Source organism: Danio rerio, chromosome 5, assembly GCF_049306965.1.
Source record: "Danio rerio strain Tuebingen ecotype United States chromosome 5, GRCz12tu, whole genome shotgun sequence".
In the NCBI taxonomy this organism is placed as follows: Eukaryota; Metazoa; Chordata; class Actinopteri; order Cypriniformes; family Danionidae; genus Danio; species Danio rerio.
Window position 1 is genome coordinate 23,004,752 of NC_133180.1, and position 20,441 is coordinate 23,025,192.

At 35.0% G+C, this 20,441-nt stretch overlaps 1 protein-coding gene across 11 annotated transcripts in view; it reads left to right on the forward strand.

Moving 5' to 3' along the window:
* The window catches only part of arhgap20b (Rho GTPase activating protein 20b), a 93,106-nt gene that overhangs the window by 61,191 nt on the left and 11,474 nt on the right, over nt 1–20,441 (forward strand). For all 11 annotated transcript variants that reach the window (XM_073952103.1, XM_073952108.1, XM_073952104.1 and 8 more), the window contains 4 exons: nt 4,585–4,742; nt 5,486–5,647; nt 5,831–5,940; nt 8,728–8,917. In XM_073952103.1, the coding sequence (XP_073808204.1) occupies nt 4,585–4,742; nt 5,486–5,647; nt 5,831–5,940; nt 8,728–8,917 (620 nt within the window). The remainder of the gene's footprint in view (nt 1–4,584; nt 4,743–5,485; nt 5,648–5,830; nt 5,941–8,727; nt 8,918–20,441) is intronic.

A 20,441-nucleotide genomic window follows, 5' to 3' on the forward strand; every position in this document is an offset into this window, starting at 1 on the left:
GCACAGAACCTCAATAACCCAACATCGTGGGCACGTTACATTTTTTTTGCAAATGAAAATCGGGTTGACGTCAGAACCTAATGTCAGGCCGACGTCAATGTCCAACGTAAAATCAATTGAATATCATCATCTAATGATGTTACTGCTTGATGTTGTGTGGACGTTACCACTATGACGTCTATCAAACGTTGGATTTTGGTTGTCATACCTGACAGATAAATGTCAGTATTTGACATCAATATGACGTTGGTTTAAGACATTGGCTTGATGTTGGATTTTGGTCTCTTTCCAACACAAACTAAAATCAACCAATTATCAACATTATTTGACACTGTTAATGGACACCAAAATAACATTGTTGTTAGACACTGGCTAGACATTGAATTTTTTTCACCTGACATCACGACTTAAATCTAACCTAATATTAACATCTTATAATATTGTGTGCCTGCTAAGCTGAATTTAAAATATGTTTTCTAATATTTTGCATCGGCTATGAAGGGACTGTTGTTAGCAAAATTTAGCAGGTTTTTTGTTTAAAAGAGGAATGATCTTTAAAGATCATGACCGTAACACCTTAACACATGTAACAAATCAGATGTTTGTTTATATAAAAAAATCTTATTAATGCACATTTTTTGTATTTGTGCGTCTCCTTGCTCAGTTTTGCAGTTTTGTTGCTGCTGTAGTCAAAAAAAAAAAAAAAAAAATCTCATACCCATTCATTTGTTATGTGGTGCTGAAAAATCACAGTTTGAAGGGCTTTATGGCTGTTCCCCTTACCCATATGCCTCCAAGCTAAAGAGAAAACCCCCTATTCTTTCATGCGAACACGTAAAACGACAGGTAGGGGTAAGGGGAGGAGCTGAGGGCTAGAATTGGGATTGGGTCTTAGTTACTTAAATTATTCAAATACTCAAAATGACTCATTTAGACAAGACTGCCACCTACTGATGCTTTTGCTGTCATGTTAATTAATCAATGACAGGCCTAAACCAGCTTAGATACCAGCGCAAAACACACTTACTTACAACAGCAAAACTATTGTTATTGAATTAATCTCCAAAAAATAAATGTAAATGTTTTTTTTAGCTATTTGCACTGGCTTGAATACAAAGCATATAGACTAGAGTAGTCATGTAGGTCATTTAATAAAAACAATGAGTTTAAAAAAAAAAACAATGACAGCTTAAGATTTTGTATGTTTCCTTGTTGATTAAAAGTACAAATTAAAAAATTATATATAAATTTATTTAATTTTTTTCTTTTAATGAACAAGAAAACATACAAAATCTCAAGCTGCCGTTTATGCTCTAGCTAGTGGCCAACTGATATGCTTGAAACTTTTCATGATTTACCTTGACGGCAGTGCAAAGCGGAATGGGATCTTCTTATCCTTGAATGTTTACAGTGCAGTGAGAGATGTAGGCCTGGAGGAGAACGACAGTAATCTTACACACACAAAGGTTTTCAAGGAAAATGTTGAGTCAGGTGGTTGTCTTCAGGTCTGTGCTTATAGTTGACTTGCGTTTTAGTATTTTAAGAACTATTGAACTCAACATCCATTTTTTTCCTTTATGTGCAACCGAGAAAACTGCATTTCTCACATTCATGTTAAAAAAACCAATCATCATCAGATAAAGCGCTATGGTAAAGGATGTCTTCTTAAATCTGTATATATGTTAATCTGTATTTGTGTTAGATTTATTTTGAAGCTTTGCATTGTCTGATTGAGTGTAGCACTTTGAAACATTAAGATATTTGCACTTTTTTTTGTTTGGAATTTGACATTTCCTTGAAAATGCCATGTGCCCTAAAGATTGTTAACCTTAATTGTAGGTACTAAAAGTGCCTCTTTGTAAAAATTCTCTTAAGCATTAATTAACATACCTACACGCATAAAGGTAATGGCATTTCTCTCTCTGCAAATGTCATGAAATTGTTTCTCAGATTTTTTTCTTCTATTTTTCATAAGTTTCATAAGCAGACATATGATAAGGTCAGCCTAATCTCATGAAAAAACCTAACTATTTTGCATTTTGTCATTTTAGTGGCTAATTCATACAAATACATACAATTTCAGTCTTATGAAAATGTGTGATTTTTAAAAGGAGGCATGACACCAAACCTCATCCCTAAACGCTACTGTTAATGGGCAAAGATCAAATCTTACTAAAACATATGAATGAGATTGTCCAAATTAATAAAAATTAGTCTTTAAATCAAAAAGTTACAAATTGGCTTGAGATTGTGTTGGATAAGGTACTGCAAATCCTTAAAGTGGAGAATGATATGTGAAGTCCTATGCAGGTATACCTAACTCCTCTGACCGCAAAAAGTGTTCTAACAAAAGTCGCTAGAGGTCATGGTCTTTAGCCCCTTGTTAGAGCAACCAAATCCCTTACAAGGAATCGCCAGTTTGATCCCAGCTCAGACCGGTTTGGGTGCAGTAGGACCAGCGTGTTACATGTTGGGGCTTATTTCCTTTTGTCTTTTATTTTTGAGCAGTCATAAATCAATAAATGATAAAAACACAATGTTAATGTAGAGGGGAAATTAAAGAAATAACGGCATTTTTTGATTACATAGACAAAAGGTTTTGTTTTTGGGAGAGTAGGATATACAGTACACAAATGAATTGTAGGAGTGTACCAGTGAAGAAGATCAGAGAGGTAATCGATGGCCAGGTTGTGAAGAGCTTTGTAAGTTAATAAAATAATTTTATATTGTACAGGATCAAGAACAGGAATCCAATGCAAGTGAAAGAGAATTGGAGTTATGTGTTCGGAAGCACGCAAGCGGGTGACTATCCTAACTGCTGAGTTCTGGATTAACTGTAATCTGTGAAGTTTGTTAAGAGGGATACCAGATAGAAGGGAATTGCAATAATCAATCCTTTATGGATAGTGAAGGGTCTTGCAATGTCATGTAAGTTCAACAAAGCAGATTGTGAAATATTACTAATTTGTAAATTAAACGAAAGCATACCATCTAGTATAACCCCAAGACTTAGCCAATCATTTAGCCTATAATGATAGTAATCGCAGAGTCTGTCTTGTACACACTAAAAAATAAAGGTTCTTTGTTGGTGTAGATTGTTCTTTGAAGAACCTTTATCATCCATGGAACATTTTTATTGTAAAAATGGTTCTTTGCACTTTAAAGTGGTTCTTTACGTGATAGCATGCTTGTGATGATGTTTTACTGAAACATGTGAAGTGCAAAGCTTCATGTAGCCTACATATAAAGTCATTTGTATGCCACGTAAGATATGTACAGTAGCTTACAATTCTGAAAATGATAATTAGATAAAATCCAGTTTATCTGTTGCTTTAGCTGGTGTAACCTTGTTAATTTTATATGACACTGAAGCGCAGGATTTGGAGATGGGGTTTAGCAGAGACACTTTTATGTGGCCAAATGCAAATGGAATGGTTTTCACAAATCAGATACTGTAGCAGTCTGTTCAGATAAAATGCATGAAATGACATATTGTAAACAGTCCCTTAGATGCCTAGTTATTGGTGTAAATCTAGCACCTGATGGTAATTTCCTTAATTATTTGACTAACCCTTTTTAAAGGGATAGTTCCCCCAAAACATCAACATTTTCCTTTACCATTTACTCTCCTTCAATTGTTTACAAAACTGCTTGACTTTCTTTCTTCTTCTGAACATACATAGAACATGTTTGAAGAATGTTCAAAATTTACTATGGAAGTCAATGGTTACAGGTTTTGAACATTCTTCAAACTATCTTCTTTTGTGTTCAGTAGAAGAAAGAAGGTGAAGCAGGTTGAGATAAGTGAAGTTTGAGTGAATGATAGAATTTTTATTTTGGAGTGAACTGTCCCATTAACTGGTGGCCCAGGTATTTACTAATTTTCCAAAATGTTGAGCAGTACAGAAGTGGCAGGAACCTTCCGACAGCAGGTTGTCCATATAAAGACCAAAAGAAAAGGAGAAAAAGTAAAGCCATTCAACAACACTTTGAATAACGTCCCAAGGGTGCAATTATTTCTGCTATTATATTCTTGCTATTTTTCTTTTTTTTTTAGACATAAATGTGCAAAGGTTTCCAACTAATATCTGTCATATTGTCATGATTGTTTTTTTAAGGAAATAATAGGTGAATCCATTTTAGGATAAGGCTGTAGTATCAAACATTATGCTATTATAAAATTAAAAACATGAGGGAAATTTACAGCACACTCAGTCCAACTGAGGGACATTTATTTTTACATTATTTGTAGTGCGACTTGATTTGATGTGATTTATTTCTGAACTTCACTAAAGTGAGGATGCCTTGTAATCAAAGCACAGCGTACTAGCTAAGAAAAAAGTGGACTTACCCAATGGCACTGCAAGAAAATTAGGGACATCAAAGAATTTTATCAGACATATTGATTTAAGCTAAATAGATGAGACTTGAGAAGGCTAAGTGGTGGAATTTTAAGGAAATTAATAGAAGATGGACACAATTTTCTTTTTGTTTGCATAAAGTAGATTCAACAAGAGATTTATTTAACATAACAGTGTTTCCTTCCAGTAATGCAATGATTGGTCTGTTGTGTATGATTGACAGGTGCGTTGCTGAAACACAAAAGAAAGAGGTCTCTGATTGATTGGGCTTTGAGAAGAGGACATTACAATCAGTCCGATGGTCAAACTGCCTCTCACAAGCTATTCGGACAGTCTCTTTCCTCCATCTGTTCTGATGGAAATTTGCCTAAGCCAATCATGGTAAGGATTGCATTGGCTCCAGACCTTCTTGTTTTAGTCTAAACAAGACACACACACTAATGTTTTAATACATCAAAGTACTTCTGTCATCATTCACTTGTTCAAACCTCACCAGTTTCTTTCCTCTATTGAGCACAAAGGAAAATATAATGCAGAATGATGAAATGATTCTAGCCGTTGACTTTCCGAGAGGTTTATTTGTTCCTACTATGTGTGTAGGTGTCTATTTTCTGTCAGCATTCTTCAGAATATCTTCATTTGTGTTAACCAGAAGATCTAAATTCACTAAAGTTTAGAAGCACTTGACTTGAGTTTGAATTAACATTGAAAAAGTGTTTAAATATGGGTTAAATATCACTTTAATTCAAGCATGGCATATCGTGTACATGGTGTAAAATCTGATCTAAAATAGAAGCCAGTTTGTTCAAAGCTTTATAAAAAATATGTAGATCATTTTGGAACCACTGTTCTTATAGCATCATAAATATGTTGGCTATATAATTAATATCAGCTGCCAGTGCAGAGCATTGCTGGTTTCATATTTGACCCTTTCAAGATGGGGTCGATCCTTAATGGCTTATTCCCCAGCGAGAACCACTATCAAAGGTGGTTACAGTTGCATCATAAATTGGTCATTATTATTCTGTTTTAAAATTATCATTAATTTCATGTTCACGTAAGGTCAAGTTGAGCATCTGTCTATCCCAGGCTTAATTATTTTGTCCATGTGTGTGTCAACATAGGAACTGCTTTATCTGCTGTTCTGCGAGGGTCCAGAAACCTGTGGAATCTTCCGTCGTTCAGCAAATGCCAAAAACTGTAGGATCCTGAAGGAGAGAATGAATTCTGGCCAAAGTATTTCAATGCATGAGCAATCAGTATTCGTCTCTGCATCTCTAATTACAGTGAGAACATAATCCTTTCAGCTACATGGTGATACACTCTGTAGAAAATTTCACACAGATTGTTTCTTATCTTCACTCGTGAGCTTCTTATAAGTTCAGTGGTTTGAGAATACTCTGTGCCCTACAGCATGTTGAAAAATGTATTCATTAGGCTTTTTATTCTTTATTAAATTATGTGCATAGGAATTCTTGCGAAAGCTGCCTGGTGGTGTTTTGTGCTGTGAATTATATGAGGACTGGATGGAAGTGCTGCAGACTGAAGATCAACAGGAAAGGCTTAACAGAGTCAGAAGGTGAGAACAGTACACAAATGTACACATCTATATATGTTTGTACATACAAGCACACTATATAGTGAGGGAAATAAACATTTAACAATTCACTATTTTTTTTCATATTTCTAAATGTGCTGTTGACTTTTTCACCAGATGTTGGTAACAACCAAAGAAATCCATATACATTATGCAAAGAACACAACATTAATTAGTTTACAAATGAAGTTATGTGTTATAAAAAACGACACTGGAAAAAAGCATTGAACACATAAAGAATGTGAGGTGTAAAAAGGCATTGAAAGCCCAGACAGCAGCTGAAATCTCTCAGTAGTTATTCAGCAACTCTCTGCCTTTGTTAGTATAAATTAATATTCACTGCTTCAGTATATGATCGCCCTGATTTTATAGGTTGCAAAGTTGAAATACAAAAAAATGAACAGTCATTTAATGCTACATTTGTCATTCGTAATTTAATATACACACAACCAATTTCTTATATCAATATAAAGATAATCATGTTTATATAAGCACTAAATGAGGAGGACTTCTCTTCAATCCCCGGGTCTGAATGCAGACACAGTGAATAGCAGTGCACCAGGTCTCTTGGCCTGTCTATTCCAACCTTAAACCTAGTGGTAATGTGTATGATTTTAAACATAGGCAAACACAGACTCATGACTAATTAAGAAGAAGGGTCTTCTTCTAAGACAACTCCGCTATGAATAACAATGAGAAACTGACGTGCCATCACTCGACTAGCAGATTTGTGCTACGTAACTGATTTTGATCGCACCCCAAAAATTATTTTAAAAGAAGATGAAATTAGCTGACAAAAGCTCAAAGTTATCCAGTTTTACCACAATTAAAGCTGACAGGTACTAACTTTGTCCTAACTGATGCTCAACACTTTTTTTTTTTTTTCAAAAAGTGCTCAAGGGTGTCTTGAACCTAGGAGCTGCCATCAACAAAAAAGCCTTTTATATAAAGTATTAAATACTTTTCAGTAGTTCAGTACTTTCTCCTTGTGTCATTCCATTGTTATTAAACATAACAATTTTGTTTTGTTTCGTTATATCTTAAAGTCTGTTTGGGTTTTTTTCTTTATTCTCAGGACATGTTGAATCCCCCCCCCCCCCCCCCCCCCCCCCCGCCAACACACACACACACACACACACACACACACACACACACTGTATGTATAAAGCTTTTATTAAAATAATGTTTTTATAGAACTCCAAAGAATATATAACATCTTTTGTAACGGCACAAGCCACAGTGCCAGGACTAATTCAATTATTTATCCATAAAAAAAGAGCACAGTAATTAGCATAGTATTTTCTTATTTTTATATTTGAATTCAATTGAATTGCTTTTTATATGACCTAGTGCGGTCCTTGAAACAGTGTTCAAATGAAACCAAGTGAAAGCAACCGTGCAACTTTTGTGTGTGTAGCTAGAGTATGATATATGCAAACATCTGTCCAGAGACAACAAATAAAAATGCCTTCTGGCCAATTCTGGTGCATTTGCAGCAATACTAATTAAAGTACACTGTCCCTGCCAAATAAACAAATAAAATAAATGATAACTTTGCAGTAACTGCCATCATACAAATACACCTACTGTACTCATAGGTTTAAAATTCTACATATAAAATAGCAAAATCGCATATTTTCTTGATTATATAAAATGTACAAATAGATACTTTGTGTACTCACTGAGGATAACACCATATTTCAAACACATTAAACAGTGCAAGTAGTTGATCTGTCAGCAGCACATGCATCTACCTGATGAGGCGAAGATGTAGTTAACGATTAAGCTTTGAACTAAAGTGTTAATTATAACTTGTGAGTTATTGAAGAGAGTTAATGTGTTGATCAACTGAAAGAACAGCAAAGTGTTATTAAATGTTTCTTGGGAGCACAGCAGCATGAATGCTCAGCTGGAGCGCTTTAATTGATATGATAATTTTCAGGTCCATCTGAATCCTGACTGAATTCTGTTGATTTGAACTAGGGCTTTTTTTATTAATGTCTTCATGCCTTCAATGTTTATTAGTCTGTGCTTGTTTAGAGAACATTCAAATCTGTTTTTTTTTTTTTTTTTTAGTATTTGAAAACAATTTAACATAGAAGGGTCAACTCTTATTAAAAGTTTGTAAGTCCAGGATATCCGCAATGTCTTAAAAAGTTATAAAATGTCTTTTTATTTAGTGGTAAGTAAAACTGAAAAAGAAAACAGCATTAATATATGGATAGTTTGCCTGGGGGTGCTAAACAAACAAAGAGTTTTATTCACAAAATCATTACAAATATTCTGGTCTCATGAGATGTTGCTAGTCGGGCAGTTAGCTGGAGGCGAAGTAATAATATAATATGTGTTCTGCTGTGCAGGTTTTTTACATTTGATGTACTGTTTGATGTACTTGTGAAACCATATCTCAGTGCATAATCTACATAATATGTATAAAGTGCATAATCTCAGTGCAGTTGCTTACTATTTAAAAAAAAAATCTGTGGTTATCAATATCAGTCCTGGAGACCCAACGCTGTGCACATTTTGTAAGCTTATCTTATCTGTCACACGTTTCAGTTGATGGAGCTCTCTAGTAATGAGCTGGTGAACTGAATCTCTCTATATCTCTCTGTGTGTATGTATTTATTACAGTAATGCATTCCTCATATCTACTAGGGGACAGACAAACAGCACTAACAGAAAAAAGTATTTATTATGTGATTCTGCTTAGCAGGTTGCATTCGACTGCCAGTGTAAAAACTGTATTGTTTTTTTGCCTTTGTTTAGTTTGCTCACACAGCTGCCGGAGGAGAATGTTACCTTGCTGTGCCACTTGTTTGGAGTGCTGCACAGAATACACACTCACTCTGAGGTAAATCAGATGACAGCAACAAACTTGGCCCTTTGCATTGCACCTAATATGCTCTGGAGGTCCTCCCAAGTCAGCCCAGAGAAGGAGGGACAAGGCGTTTTGCAGGTAACATTTCAGCATCCGCTTCTTTCAATATTCCTTTTTAGGTAACCTAACATTTTACATCAACATATTTAATAAAGGTTTCTAAATATTCCAAATGTTTAAAAACAATTTTCCAGCTGACAAGTTTAAATGACACTTTTAAGGGGTACACAAACTTTTTTGTGTACCAAAAACCAAATATCACCGAGAGCCCTGGGCTGAATGTAAATATATAAAACAATTTTACATTAAAGTTGTCATGGTTAATTTCCTAATTATTCAGAGTGTTTCAAAATAAACAGAAAACATTCATTTAAATCGTATTAACATAGTATAACACAGTCAATGCTGAAATACACTAGTCATGTAGCCTTTGACTTGATTTGCTCATCAAAGTCTCTGCATTCTCGGGTGACAGAATATACCTGTACAGTTGATTGCAGAATTATTGGCCTCCCTTAAACATTTTTTTTTAGTTTCTTGAAAAATATCTAGTCAAATATTATTAACTGCCATCATGGAAAAGATAAAATAAATCAGCTATTAGAAACGAGTTATTAAAACTATTATGTTTAGAAATGTGTTGAAAAAAAATCTTCTCTCAGTTAAACAAAAATTGGGGAAAAAAATAAACAGGGGGGCTAATAATTCTGACTTTAACTGTACTGTACATTTAAACAAACTCTGAATAATTTACACCATTTAGCTGAAAAAATAAAACATTCACAATAAAACAAACAAACAAAGGGTCACATGAAAGTTGAATTGACAATCTCGAAACAATCGTTCTCCCTCTGTTGTCAGATGGAATGGCAGGCCAAATCAAAGGTTACCATACACCAACTTTGGTCCACATGCCCAAATTTTGCAACTCTGCTTTAAATGCTTGAATTTTAGCAAGCTATCAGGATTTTGAACACCACGATTTGTGCATACCAATTTAGGGATATCCCAATCAGATTTTTTTGACCTCAAGTCTGAGTCATTTGATTTTGAGTATCTACCGATACCGAACACCAATCTGATACTTTTATAATACATAAAGAGTTCAAATTGAGGTTCTGCGGTGGTTTTTGAAGTGTCTTATCAGGATTGTTGTGTTAAATGTAGCCTTTTCCTTTCCACCTCTTCCAATGCCAAGTTTACATATTTCACAGTTGGCTTTGGCAATGTTGTCATCATCAACTTTACAATACCTCCTGACCACAGACATACTCGCGATTTCCGCTTCAAGCTGCTTCCGTGTTCTACTTTGCCGGCATTTAACCAATATCGTCTCTGCAACAAAGTGATGTCATGCCGCACACGTTGTTGTTTCTTAGTGAAGTCAAGAAAGAAGTCTAACTCTATGCCACCTCATAAATATAGATGTGTTAAAATTTAATGAGATATATACATATATAGTCGAGTTCTCATCAGGAAGTAACGTCTGATTCCGATTGAGTCTGAAACCGCGTGATCGGGTCACAAGATAGGATCTAAACATCCATATTCTTATTTTGTATTGGGATTTATGATTGCATGGCATTATCCACATGTCCCTGGCTATTGCATTCTGCACTTATGATCTCCAGAGCTTGTCGGGTATGTAAAATTATGAAAGAGAGTGAAAATGCAAGAGAGTGAGAAAGGCGCACACACTTCTGGACGCAACAGTTTGATTTTGAAATAATAGATTTTGCTTGTGATGTTAAAGTGTATGCTCTTATCTTAATGGTAAAAGAGTTAGACTTGTGATTCAATGGTTGCAGGTTTAGTGACCTTTTTTGCAGCTGATTTATTTGTATATGGGCTGTTAACGTGATGTTTCATTGTCACACAAGACAAAAATGAATATAATAAGTATTGTCATCATTAAATAGGCCGTAATTGGTTAAACATTTCTTTTTCTTTCATGAACCTTTTGTTATAAAAATTTTAATTAGTTGAAAGACTCCATTTAAGGTCATGTAACTGAAGTCCACTGTAATGTTTTTGTATCATAATAAAAGAAAAATAGATTCAGCTATAAATTTAAATTTGATATGTTCATTGAAATATTGATCCATTCATTTTCCTATGGCTTGGTCCCTTTATTTATCAGGGGTCACCACAGCGGAATGAACTGCTAACTTATCTAGCACATGTTTAACGCAGTGTATGCCCTTCCAGCTGCAACCCAGTATTGTGAAACACTCGTACACTCTCACATGCATACACATACACTAATTTACCTTATTCAAAACACCTATAGTGCATATTTTTGAACTGTGGGGAAAACCGAAGCTTCCGTGGGAAACCCACGCAAACACTGAAACAACATGCAAACTCTACACAGAAACACCATTTGACCCTGCCAGGACTCGAACCAGTGACCTTTTGCTGGAAGGCGATAGTGCTAATCACTGAGACACTGTGTCGCCATCTTGACAAGTCATGGAGAAAAAAATGTATTCATAATTTCATATTAAATAAATAGCACTATATGAATAAACATGTCTAAAGAGTCGTTTTTTCCCTAGTATTTGCTGTCACAAAAAAGTAAATCAAAATTGATAACGTTAATGAACGCTTATACTTTATATACCCCTCAAACATCAAACCTCCAGCTGCACATGTATTTTATCTTTAAAATTTTTTACAACAAAAAAGCAGTTTTACTATGTTAAGGGGCACAGATGCACTTTATGGGGGGATTGTATTTAAATGAATCACATTTACTATAGGTTAATGTTAGTATTTGTAGTGTTATAATAGCACCCAAAGAATTATCTCGTAAACTCATTGTCTCTGCTTATTTGTGTTGGTTTACGTGCTGCATTAAGAAGTGATCCTAGGCTCGCTGGGGCCATGGAGCAAGAAAGAAAAAGTTGAAGGGGGGAAGGGGTGTTTTGGATTGGATGATCTAACACAGGGGTTCTCAAAGTGGGGGTCGGGACCCCTCGAGGGGTCGCGGGACAATGAAGGGGGGTCGCCTGGTGATTTAAAAAAGTCTATTTATTAATATTAAATCATATAGGAATGACCATATTTTATCCATGACCTACAGAAGAGAAAAAAATATAGTCGTTTATAATTACTGTATAGTTACTATAGTAGCTTATAGTTACTAGTTCTATTTGATTGCGACCCCAGGGGTAATTACATTATATTAAAGACACAGCAATAGCGTCAGATGCAGCAGATTGATTTTTATAACACCAGGTTAAAGTTTCTGGCCCATTTACAGCACTGACACTAAACGAAGAATACACCTGGGTGTATTGGTGTGTGTGTGTGACATTGCATGTATTCATAACCAGGATATTGGGGGTCGCGAGTCACTGGCATCGTCATATTAGGGGTCGCAGGCTGAAAAGTTTGGGACCCCCTGATCTAACAGATTGAAGAGGGGGGTGTGGGGAGATTGTCATGAGCAATGCTGGGCCTTCCATAACTTGCGTAGTTCATGTACAGTGCTCTGAATAATTGAGTACACCCCATTTTGAAATTGAATATTTGTATCCATTTCTCAGTGTATATAGGCAATGAATTTGGTGCATTTATTCAAAACAGATTTATTAAACAGATATATTTATTAAAAATTTATTTTAGTTCCCAAACATATTTAGAAATTGAAAGATAATACAATTATAATCAAGAAAAATATTGCCAAAATAAATTACAACCTACAAAATTTCAACTAAATTTTTCCTTTTTCTTTTTTTTTGATGTTTTCTTTTTTTAGAAAACTCTGTATTTAATTATTTTTTTATAAAATCAATTAGGGTGTACTAGTTTTTGGAACGTTATTGTAATTTATTTTGTTAGATAAGCTCCAGATTTGTCTTCAGTACTGACTAATCTAACGTATATGCACAGATATAATAATCTATAGCTTCCTATTAAAAATATTTATTGAAAAGATAGAATTGTTAGTACTGTATAGGACAGATTGGTACTGGCTGCTTTGAACATTATGAAATTGCACTGCTGTGCATTCATTGCCATTATCATGCATTGTCAATAGATCTCTGGCAAAACTTTCCACTCCCATTAGCAAATTTATTTGTATTGCTTTCTAATTTGTTGTGCCTAAAGTCTTTTTATTCTTCATTCCTTCATTAAGGAATAGAAGCAGTTTTACTTTAGTAACTGGGAGGTTATTAAAGGGTCAGAATCAATCAAAGACTGGGATTTTGTGCCGCAGGAAAGAAGATCTTAATTTGTATGCCAGCTTGAATTGTTCACAGTCATTGTTTCTGGAAAAACACAGTTTAAATCCACTGTCACCACAGGTAGTCATGCTGGAATAAAGTCCTTGAGCTTCAGCAGTTACATCAGCACACAATCACGCGAATTTAAATAAGCAGCTTCTGTCTAATAAGGGTGCTGAAGAATGCAACAACCTGGTGTGATATTAATTTGCAAATCAAACTGGTGTGTGGTTTTACTTCAAGTGAAACTCAGTTAATGTTCTGACTCAATGCTTATTATTGGCGTAAAGCTGAAAACGGTTCTCTCCACTCTTCAGATAATAAATTGTAATGGATCTTGATGGCTTCTTTCTTAGTCATGAGTTGTTCTTGTAAATCTGCGCAGTTTACCAAGACAGCTGTTAACACATAAGCGGGGGAAGGCATTCGGCATTTTAAACACCAGGGACCTACTGTACAAAACTGTTACTATACTGGTGGCACAATACGTGTTGTCACATATTTTAAATCAGGTTTGTTTATTTACCTTATTCTAAAATGTGGAAGTGCGCCTGTTTTCGCGATTGTCTTAGAACTTCCGATTCAGTCGTCTATCGGAGAAATGACTAGGAATAATAAACGGCAGAAAATGGCCAAACTACTTGCTCTACAAACAAATGTTTGCATGACTACACAGAGCAAGTAGAACAATATAATAAGAAAATATCTAATTGCAACATCAAGCAGAGTAATGAGCTGTTTTTAACGTCAAAAAATGAATGGAAGTGAATGTGACCGGAAGTCGCAAGACAAAAAGATGCAAATGGCAGCGCCCACTCGTCGGCGGAGAATAAGGTGAATACTGTAGTACTAAGCAAGGTAATTCACATGCCATTAATTGGAGAAAAAGTAAGAATTGAGCATGTTAAACGTGATTTCTTATCCAACCTTTATGTTCAGGATCAATATGTCAGCTTTCTAATGGATGCTGTAGATGAAAAGACCAAACTCAGCTTCTGTTATGCTCATTGTAATCTCGCTAAGGTTCATTCAGCTTGCTTTCGAAAGAGTAAGGTTGTTTGGCGTTACAAAGCATTAGAGCCATTGACTCCACTGAACTAGCAGTGAAAAAGTAGTTGTAGAAAAACATGTCCAGTTTCTCCTGAACAATTTTCTATTGCTTTGTATGACAGGGAGATGATGAGTCATCCACTTTAGAAGCAGACATAGATGTAGGGTTTAACAATAGGGATTCAGTCCGGTTGACAAATTATCACTTAGACATTTGCTGCATTTTAGTGCCTGCTCAAATTGATAGAAGCTGGTGAATAAATATCACTCAGAATGGAAACATCACTTGAAATGTGTTAAAAACGCATCTATGCCTTATTTTTCCAGGAAGAGTGCGCTTATGAGTCTGTCGTCAACCAAAGCCATTTCAGCTCTGAATGGTCTACATATACAGCCCATCTCTGAGAATAAGTTTAGGAAAGGGATCCTTTATATATTTAAATCAGGGATGTGCGGTCAGGGGAGGCAGGTGAGACAGTGTCATTATCCTCACCTGCTATCATTAGATGAATACTAATGATAAAACAGATAGTTGTCCACTGATCTGTGCTATAAATGCAATTTCTGTATGAAATTGAAAATATAGCTGTATGTGATTGGCTGATTATAAATTTGCGTTAACGAGCAGTTGTACCTAATAAAGTGGCTGGTAAGTTTATACTGTGCATCCAGTTGACTCTGTATTCAGCAGTTAACTGAAATACCATCAAGGAAATAATTGGGTTTATAGATGTAATCAGGAGGTTGGTTAGATTGTTCAAAGTTGAGTTTCTTTAATTTTTTTTCTATTAAAAAAAATATTAGTCATACAATATTTAATGAAAGAAAAAATCGGTTATGTCTGGCTGTTGGAGATAGAGGAGTTCCTTAATCTTTTCATTTAGAGAGGGGACAAATATTTCATTGGCACGCAGCTCATTGCCACACCTCGTAGAATTTGCTCATGGCTTGTAAATAACAGAAGGACGCTGCTCGTACAGCACTCTGCAATCAAAGCCTAACAACATAGGAAGCCATTCAAAAGACTGCATGGGTGCTGCTGCTGTTTGTTATTTGCACAGAAATTGAAAATGAGAGAGAACGAAAGGAAGCTAGCTGGCTTATCTTTGTCACGGCTGAGCCTGGGATGCTTGACATTAGAGGCACATGATAAGAAGAGTGCTTAAAATATACATATATAAGAAATGTAATATTATGTGTGTCATGGAAATTCACCCCTTCCAATGATTTGAGGTCCATGCCAAGGAAATGAACTGCATGTGAATGAAAGAAAAGCATAACACAGAGTGTCGCCTGGTTACCTAATGATGACAGTAATTAGACACTTGTCTCCATAGCAACACATTTTATGACATAGGACAGGCAAAAACTGAACGGAGAAGTTGTACAATTGAGGCAGGAAGTATAAATGCGGAATCATATTGACAGCCCATCAGGGGTCTATTGAAGACTGTATGTCTATGAACAGGCTGGAGGCTGTTTTCCGCACTCATCTCTAGTTATTCGTGTTGCTGGAATATTTGTGTCCAAACTTCTGCAGCATTATTCATTAGATTTCAGATGACCTAAGATTCAACAGGAATGACAGCAACATATGTGATCTAATCCACTGCATTATTGAGAACATTTCCAATATGAGCAACCGACATGCTCTGTAAGCTTCTTTTCTGGTTTCAATTATAAAAGTATGTAAAGTACGTCTATAAATTAAATTATAGAGATATGGGGGATCATGGGATTATGAAAATGAGTTTTCCGCGTGGAAGTTTAGATATTAAAACTGTCAGAAGAATGAAACGTGGACTGAATTGCTATACTTTTACATGTAATGAAATTGATAATGAGGTAAGTTCTTGACTGCTGAGAAAGGGAAGTTTTGCATGCATGTAGTGTGAGATTCTCATACTTTAACATGTGTTGTTGTGCACAAAGATTTCTTGGTACCCATTATTTTTTCTTCTAAAATCAGCCACATTACAGTATGATATTATCTAAGTGAAGTAGCTTTCTGAAAGTGGAATGATTATATTTGTGTGTTTTTTTGTTTTTTTTTGTAATTGCTGCAGTCTGATGTGAGGTTGCAGCTGCACATGATTTTGATTATGTTTTGTAAATGTTATGAGGGCACACAAATGAACAATTTAGAATCAATATTAGTGTTCAGTTAAAAAATGTAATTGTCAGTTTGTTTAATTAGTTTACTCTCATTCAAAAAGAATGTTGCACATAACAAGAATAAAATTGCATGGGCAGGTCCTCCTGACAATAACACCAAAGTATAGTAGTAATAAGAGCATACCAAATTACATTTGGATTTTTTTTTTTTATGGTGCCATTGCCTAAATGGTGGAACATAAAACAATGAGATAAAAGTATGGATCTTATTGTTTTTTTAAATAATTTAAAAGATTATATTATTATTTGTAAATGCAAAAAATCACATGAATTCTCAATAAAGCCTGAGACAGCTATGGAGCTAATTAAATGCCAAAACAATCTGAGTTTGCATTGTGTTAATTTGAATCATTAACAATTGTTAGTAAATAAAACTGAATATTATATACCATTAAAAATGTTTTGAATTTGAATTTCTTATGCACTTCCAGCCATATCCCAACACTGGGAAACACCCATACACTCTTGCATTCTAGCCAATTTAGCTTATTCAATTCACCTTTACCGCATGTCTTTCGACTTGTGGGGGAAACCGTAGCACCCGGAGGAAACCCATGGGAACACAGGGAGAACATGCAAACTCCACACAGAAATGCCAACTGACCCAGCCGAGGCTCGAACCAGCGGCTGTCTTGCTGTGAGGCGATTGTGCTACCCAATGCGCAACCATGACACCCAATATTGAATTTGATGTTCCGAATATCTTTATCTTGAAAAAGTGAAACCGTTTTACTTTTCTGTTTTAACTATTTACAAACCCAATGTTTGCAATCTTTGAATTCAGAACCAAATAAATCTAAAGTTTGAAAATACGTCTATAAAAATCTGACTTAATTACTTTTAAAGTTCAGATGTTCAATATTCAAGTCAAGAAATACAAATTTAAAACATTTTAATAGCACATATTATTCAGTTTTATTAACTTACAATTGTTAATCATTCAAATAAACACAATTCAGATTGTTTTGCCATATTATTAGCTCCATACTAATCCAGCTACAATAATTTAACCTTAATTAACAGTTACACTACTAATAACAGGATTGATATGCAACAAAGCAGCTTCAAATTTTAGCATTTTTTTCACCTCCCCTGACTAATGCATCTGGCTCTATTTATATTGTTTAAAATGCTGAGTTACATAATACATTTTTCTATCACGTACAGTTACAGTATAATGACATTGTACCTTCTTAATCAGCTAGTCTTTCATGCAATAACTTGCAATGTCTGTGCTTTTTCAAAAAAGTTAAAATCGAGTCTTTAAGGATGATATCCATTACTCCCTTCACGCATGCAATTGTAAATTTATCATTTAAAAAAACAACTTAAAGTAAACCATGTCCGTTTATCGAAATCAAAACCATGTGATTTTGTTGGCTCACATTACTAGTTTTGTGAACAACTCTGTACATGTCATTAAGAGAAAAAAAAAATTCTTTGCCCTTTTAAATCTTTATTAGAAATCTGAAAATGCACTTCCTGTTTTTTATTTTTGCCAGATAAATTGTCAGATTACATATATCTTAGGAAATGCGCGTGGCTAACATGTTTAACCACACTGCTTCAGCTGTCAGTTTTGACAGCAAACAGAAAGGGTGAGGATGAGTCTGTTAGATTGTAATAACTGTTCCGAAACCGCTTTCCCCATCTTTCTGAATGATATGCCTAATTTGCTACATTCAATCAGTGCAGTAGAAATCATCTAATATTCTGTTCTCTTTAAACCATCCCAATACAAAAAAAAACAAAAAAACGGCAGCTTCCAGTTTATGGGGACTTTAAGATTTACAGTACAATTAGAACCACTTGTTTGTTTAACATACTAAGTCTCTCATATAACATATCTACAAATAGACAGAGAATTTTACTTTACAAAGGTATTGTTCATAAAATTATTTATATTCATATATATTTACACACATTTACATAAGTAAATAAATATACTCAATGAAAGGTTAAAATATCTGTGCATTTCTCTGGGTGCAGATTCCATGTGGGCCTTTACTGTATATTGATTACTTAAATAGATATTGTGCCCAGAAATGAAAAATCTACTCCCACTTTTCTTACCCTCAAGCTGTTTCAAACCTTTTTATAAGTATCTTCTATTGAACACAAAAGGAAAAACTAAAACTGTGAAGGTCAATGACTACGTTTCCTGGGTTTTTCAAAATATGTTTTTTGTGTTCAACAAAAGAACGTAAATCAAAATGATTTGAGTCAAAAACTATGAGTAAATAAGAAGAATTATCATTTTTGATGAACTATGCCTTTAAAATGCAGCTTTTTGTTTCGTTCGTAAAAATGGAAATGGAAAAATGTTTTCAATCCTCTTCCTCACCGCTCAAGCATTTAAGTGGCAGTGAAATGGGCTACCAAATTTGCACCAAAATATTCAGAAGCATTTATCCTTAGTAGTATTTTGGATTGTACGATTTTGATAAAACGTGATGTGGCTGGATGGTGGCTCAGTGTTTAGCACTGTTGCCTCATAGCAAGAAGGTTGCTGATTCGAGTCCTACCAGGGCCAGTTGGCATTTCTGTGTGGAGTTTGCAGAAGCATTTATTATTAGTAGTAGTTTGTTTTTTTATGACTTTGCATGTGGAGTTTTTATGTTCTCCTTATGTTCGCTTGTTTCATCTGGGCCCTTTGGTTTTCCCCACGGTCCAAAGAAACATGGTTTAAGTGAATTGGGTAAACAAAATTAGCCTATATACAAATATAGCCTATATAGCCTGTATACAAATTAGTGTATGACAATGTATGGGTGTTTTCCAGTACTAGGTTGCAGCTGGAAAGACACCCGCTGTGTAAAGCATAAGCTGGAATAGTTGGAAGTTCATTCCCTGATAAATGAGGGACCAAGCCAAAGGAAAATGAATGAATTAATAAATGAATGAAAGAAAAAGCAGGACAACATGGATCTTGAAAAAAAGCTAAAATGACCAATTGGTCATCTGTGTAAAACATATACCGGAATAGTTGGCAGTTCATTCCACTGAGCCAAAGGAAAATTAATGAATGAATGAACGAAAAAGCATGACAACAGGGATCTTGAAAAAAAAGAGCAATTGGTCATCTGCATAGAAAATATGACGGAATAGTTGGTGGTTCTTTTCTGTGGTGACCCCTGATAAATAAGAGACTTAGCTGATGAATGAAATGAATGAATGAATGAATGAATGAATGAAAAAGCATGACAACAGGGATCTTGAAAAAAAAGAGCAATTGGTCATCTGCATAGAAAATATGACGGAATAGTTGGTGGTTCTTTTCTGTGGTGACCCCTGATAAATAAGAGACTTAGCTGATGAATGAAATGAATGAATGAATGAATGAATGAATGAAAAAGCATGACAACAGGGATCTTTAAAAAAGCTAAAATGAGCAATTGGTCATCTGCATTAGGGTTTTAGCTGCATCTATGTAAAACATATGCCGGAATAGTTGGAGGTTCATCCCTTTGTGGTGACCCCTAATAAAATAGGGACTAAGCTAAAGGAGAGTGAATGAATGAATGCATGAATGAGTGAATGAATGAATGAATGAATGAATGAATGAATGAATGAATGAATGAATGAATGAATGAATGAATGAACATGACAACAGGGATCTTGGAAAAAAAAAACAGCAACTGGTCATCTGCGTAAAACATATGCCGGAATTGTTGGCAATTTATTCCTCTATGGTGAACTCTAAACAAAGAACTAAGCTGAAGGAGAATGAATGAATGAATGAATGAATGAATGAATGAATGAAAAAGCATGTCAACAGGGATCTTGAAAAAAGCTAAAATGAGCAATTGGTCAGCTGCGTTAGGGTTAGCTGCATCTCAGTAAAACATATTCTAGAATAGTTGGAGGTTCATTCCGCTGTGGTGACCTCTGATAAATAAGGGAGTAGGCCAAAGGAAAATGAATGAATGGATGAATGAAAGAAAAAGCATGACAACATGGATCTTGAAAAAAAGCTAAAATCGGCAATTGGTCATCTGTGTAAAACACATGCCGGATTAGTTGGCGGTTCATTCTGCTGTGGTTACCCCTGATAAATAAGGGACTAAGCCAAAGGAAAATGAATGAATGAATGAATGAACATGACAACAGGGATCTTGAAAAAACGGCAATTGGTCATCTATGTT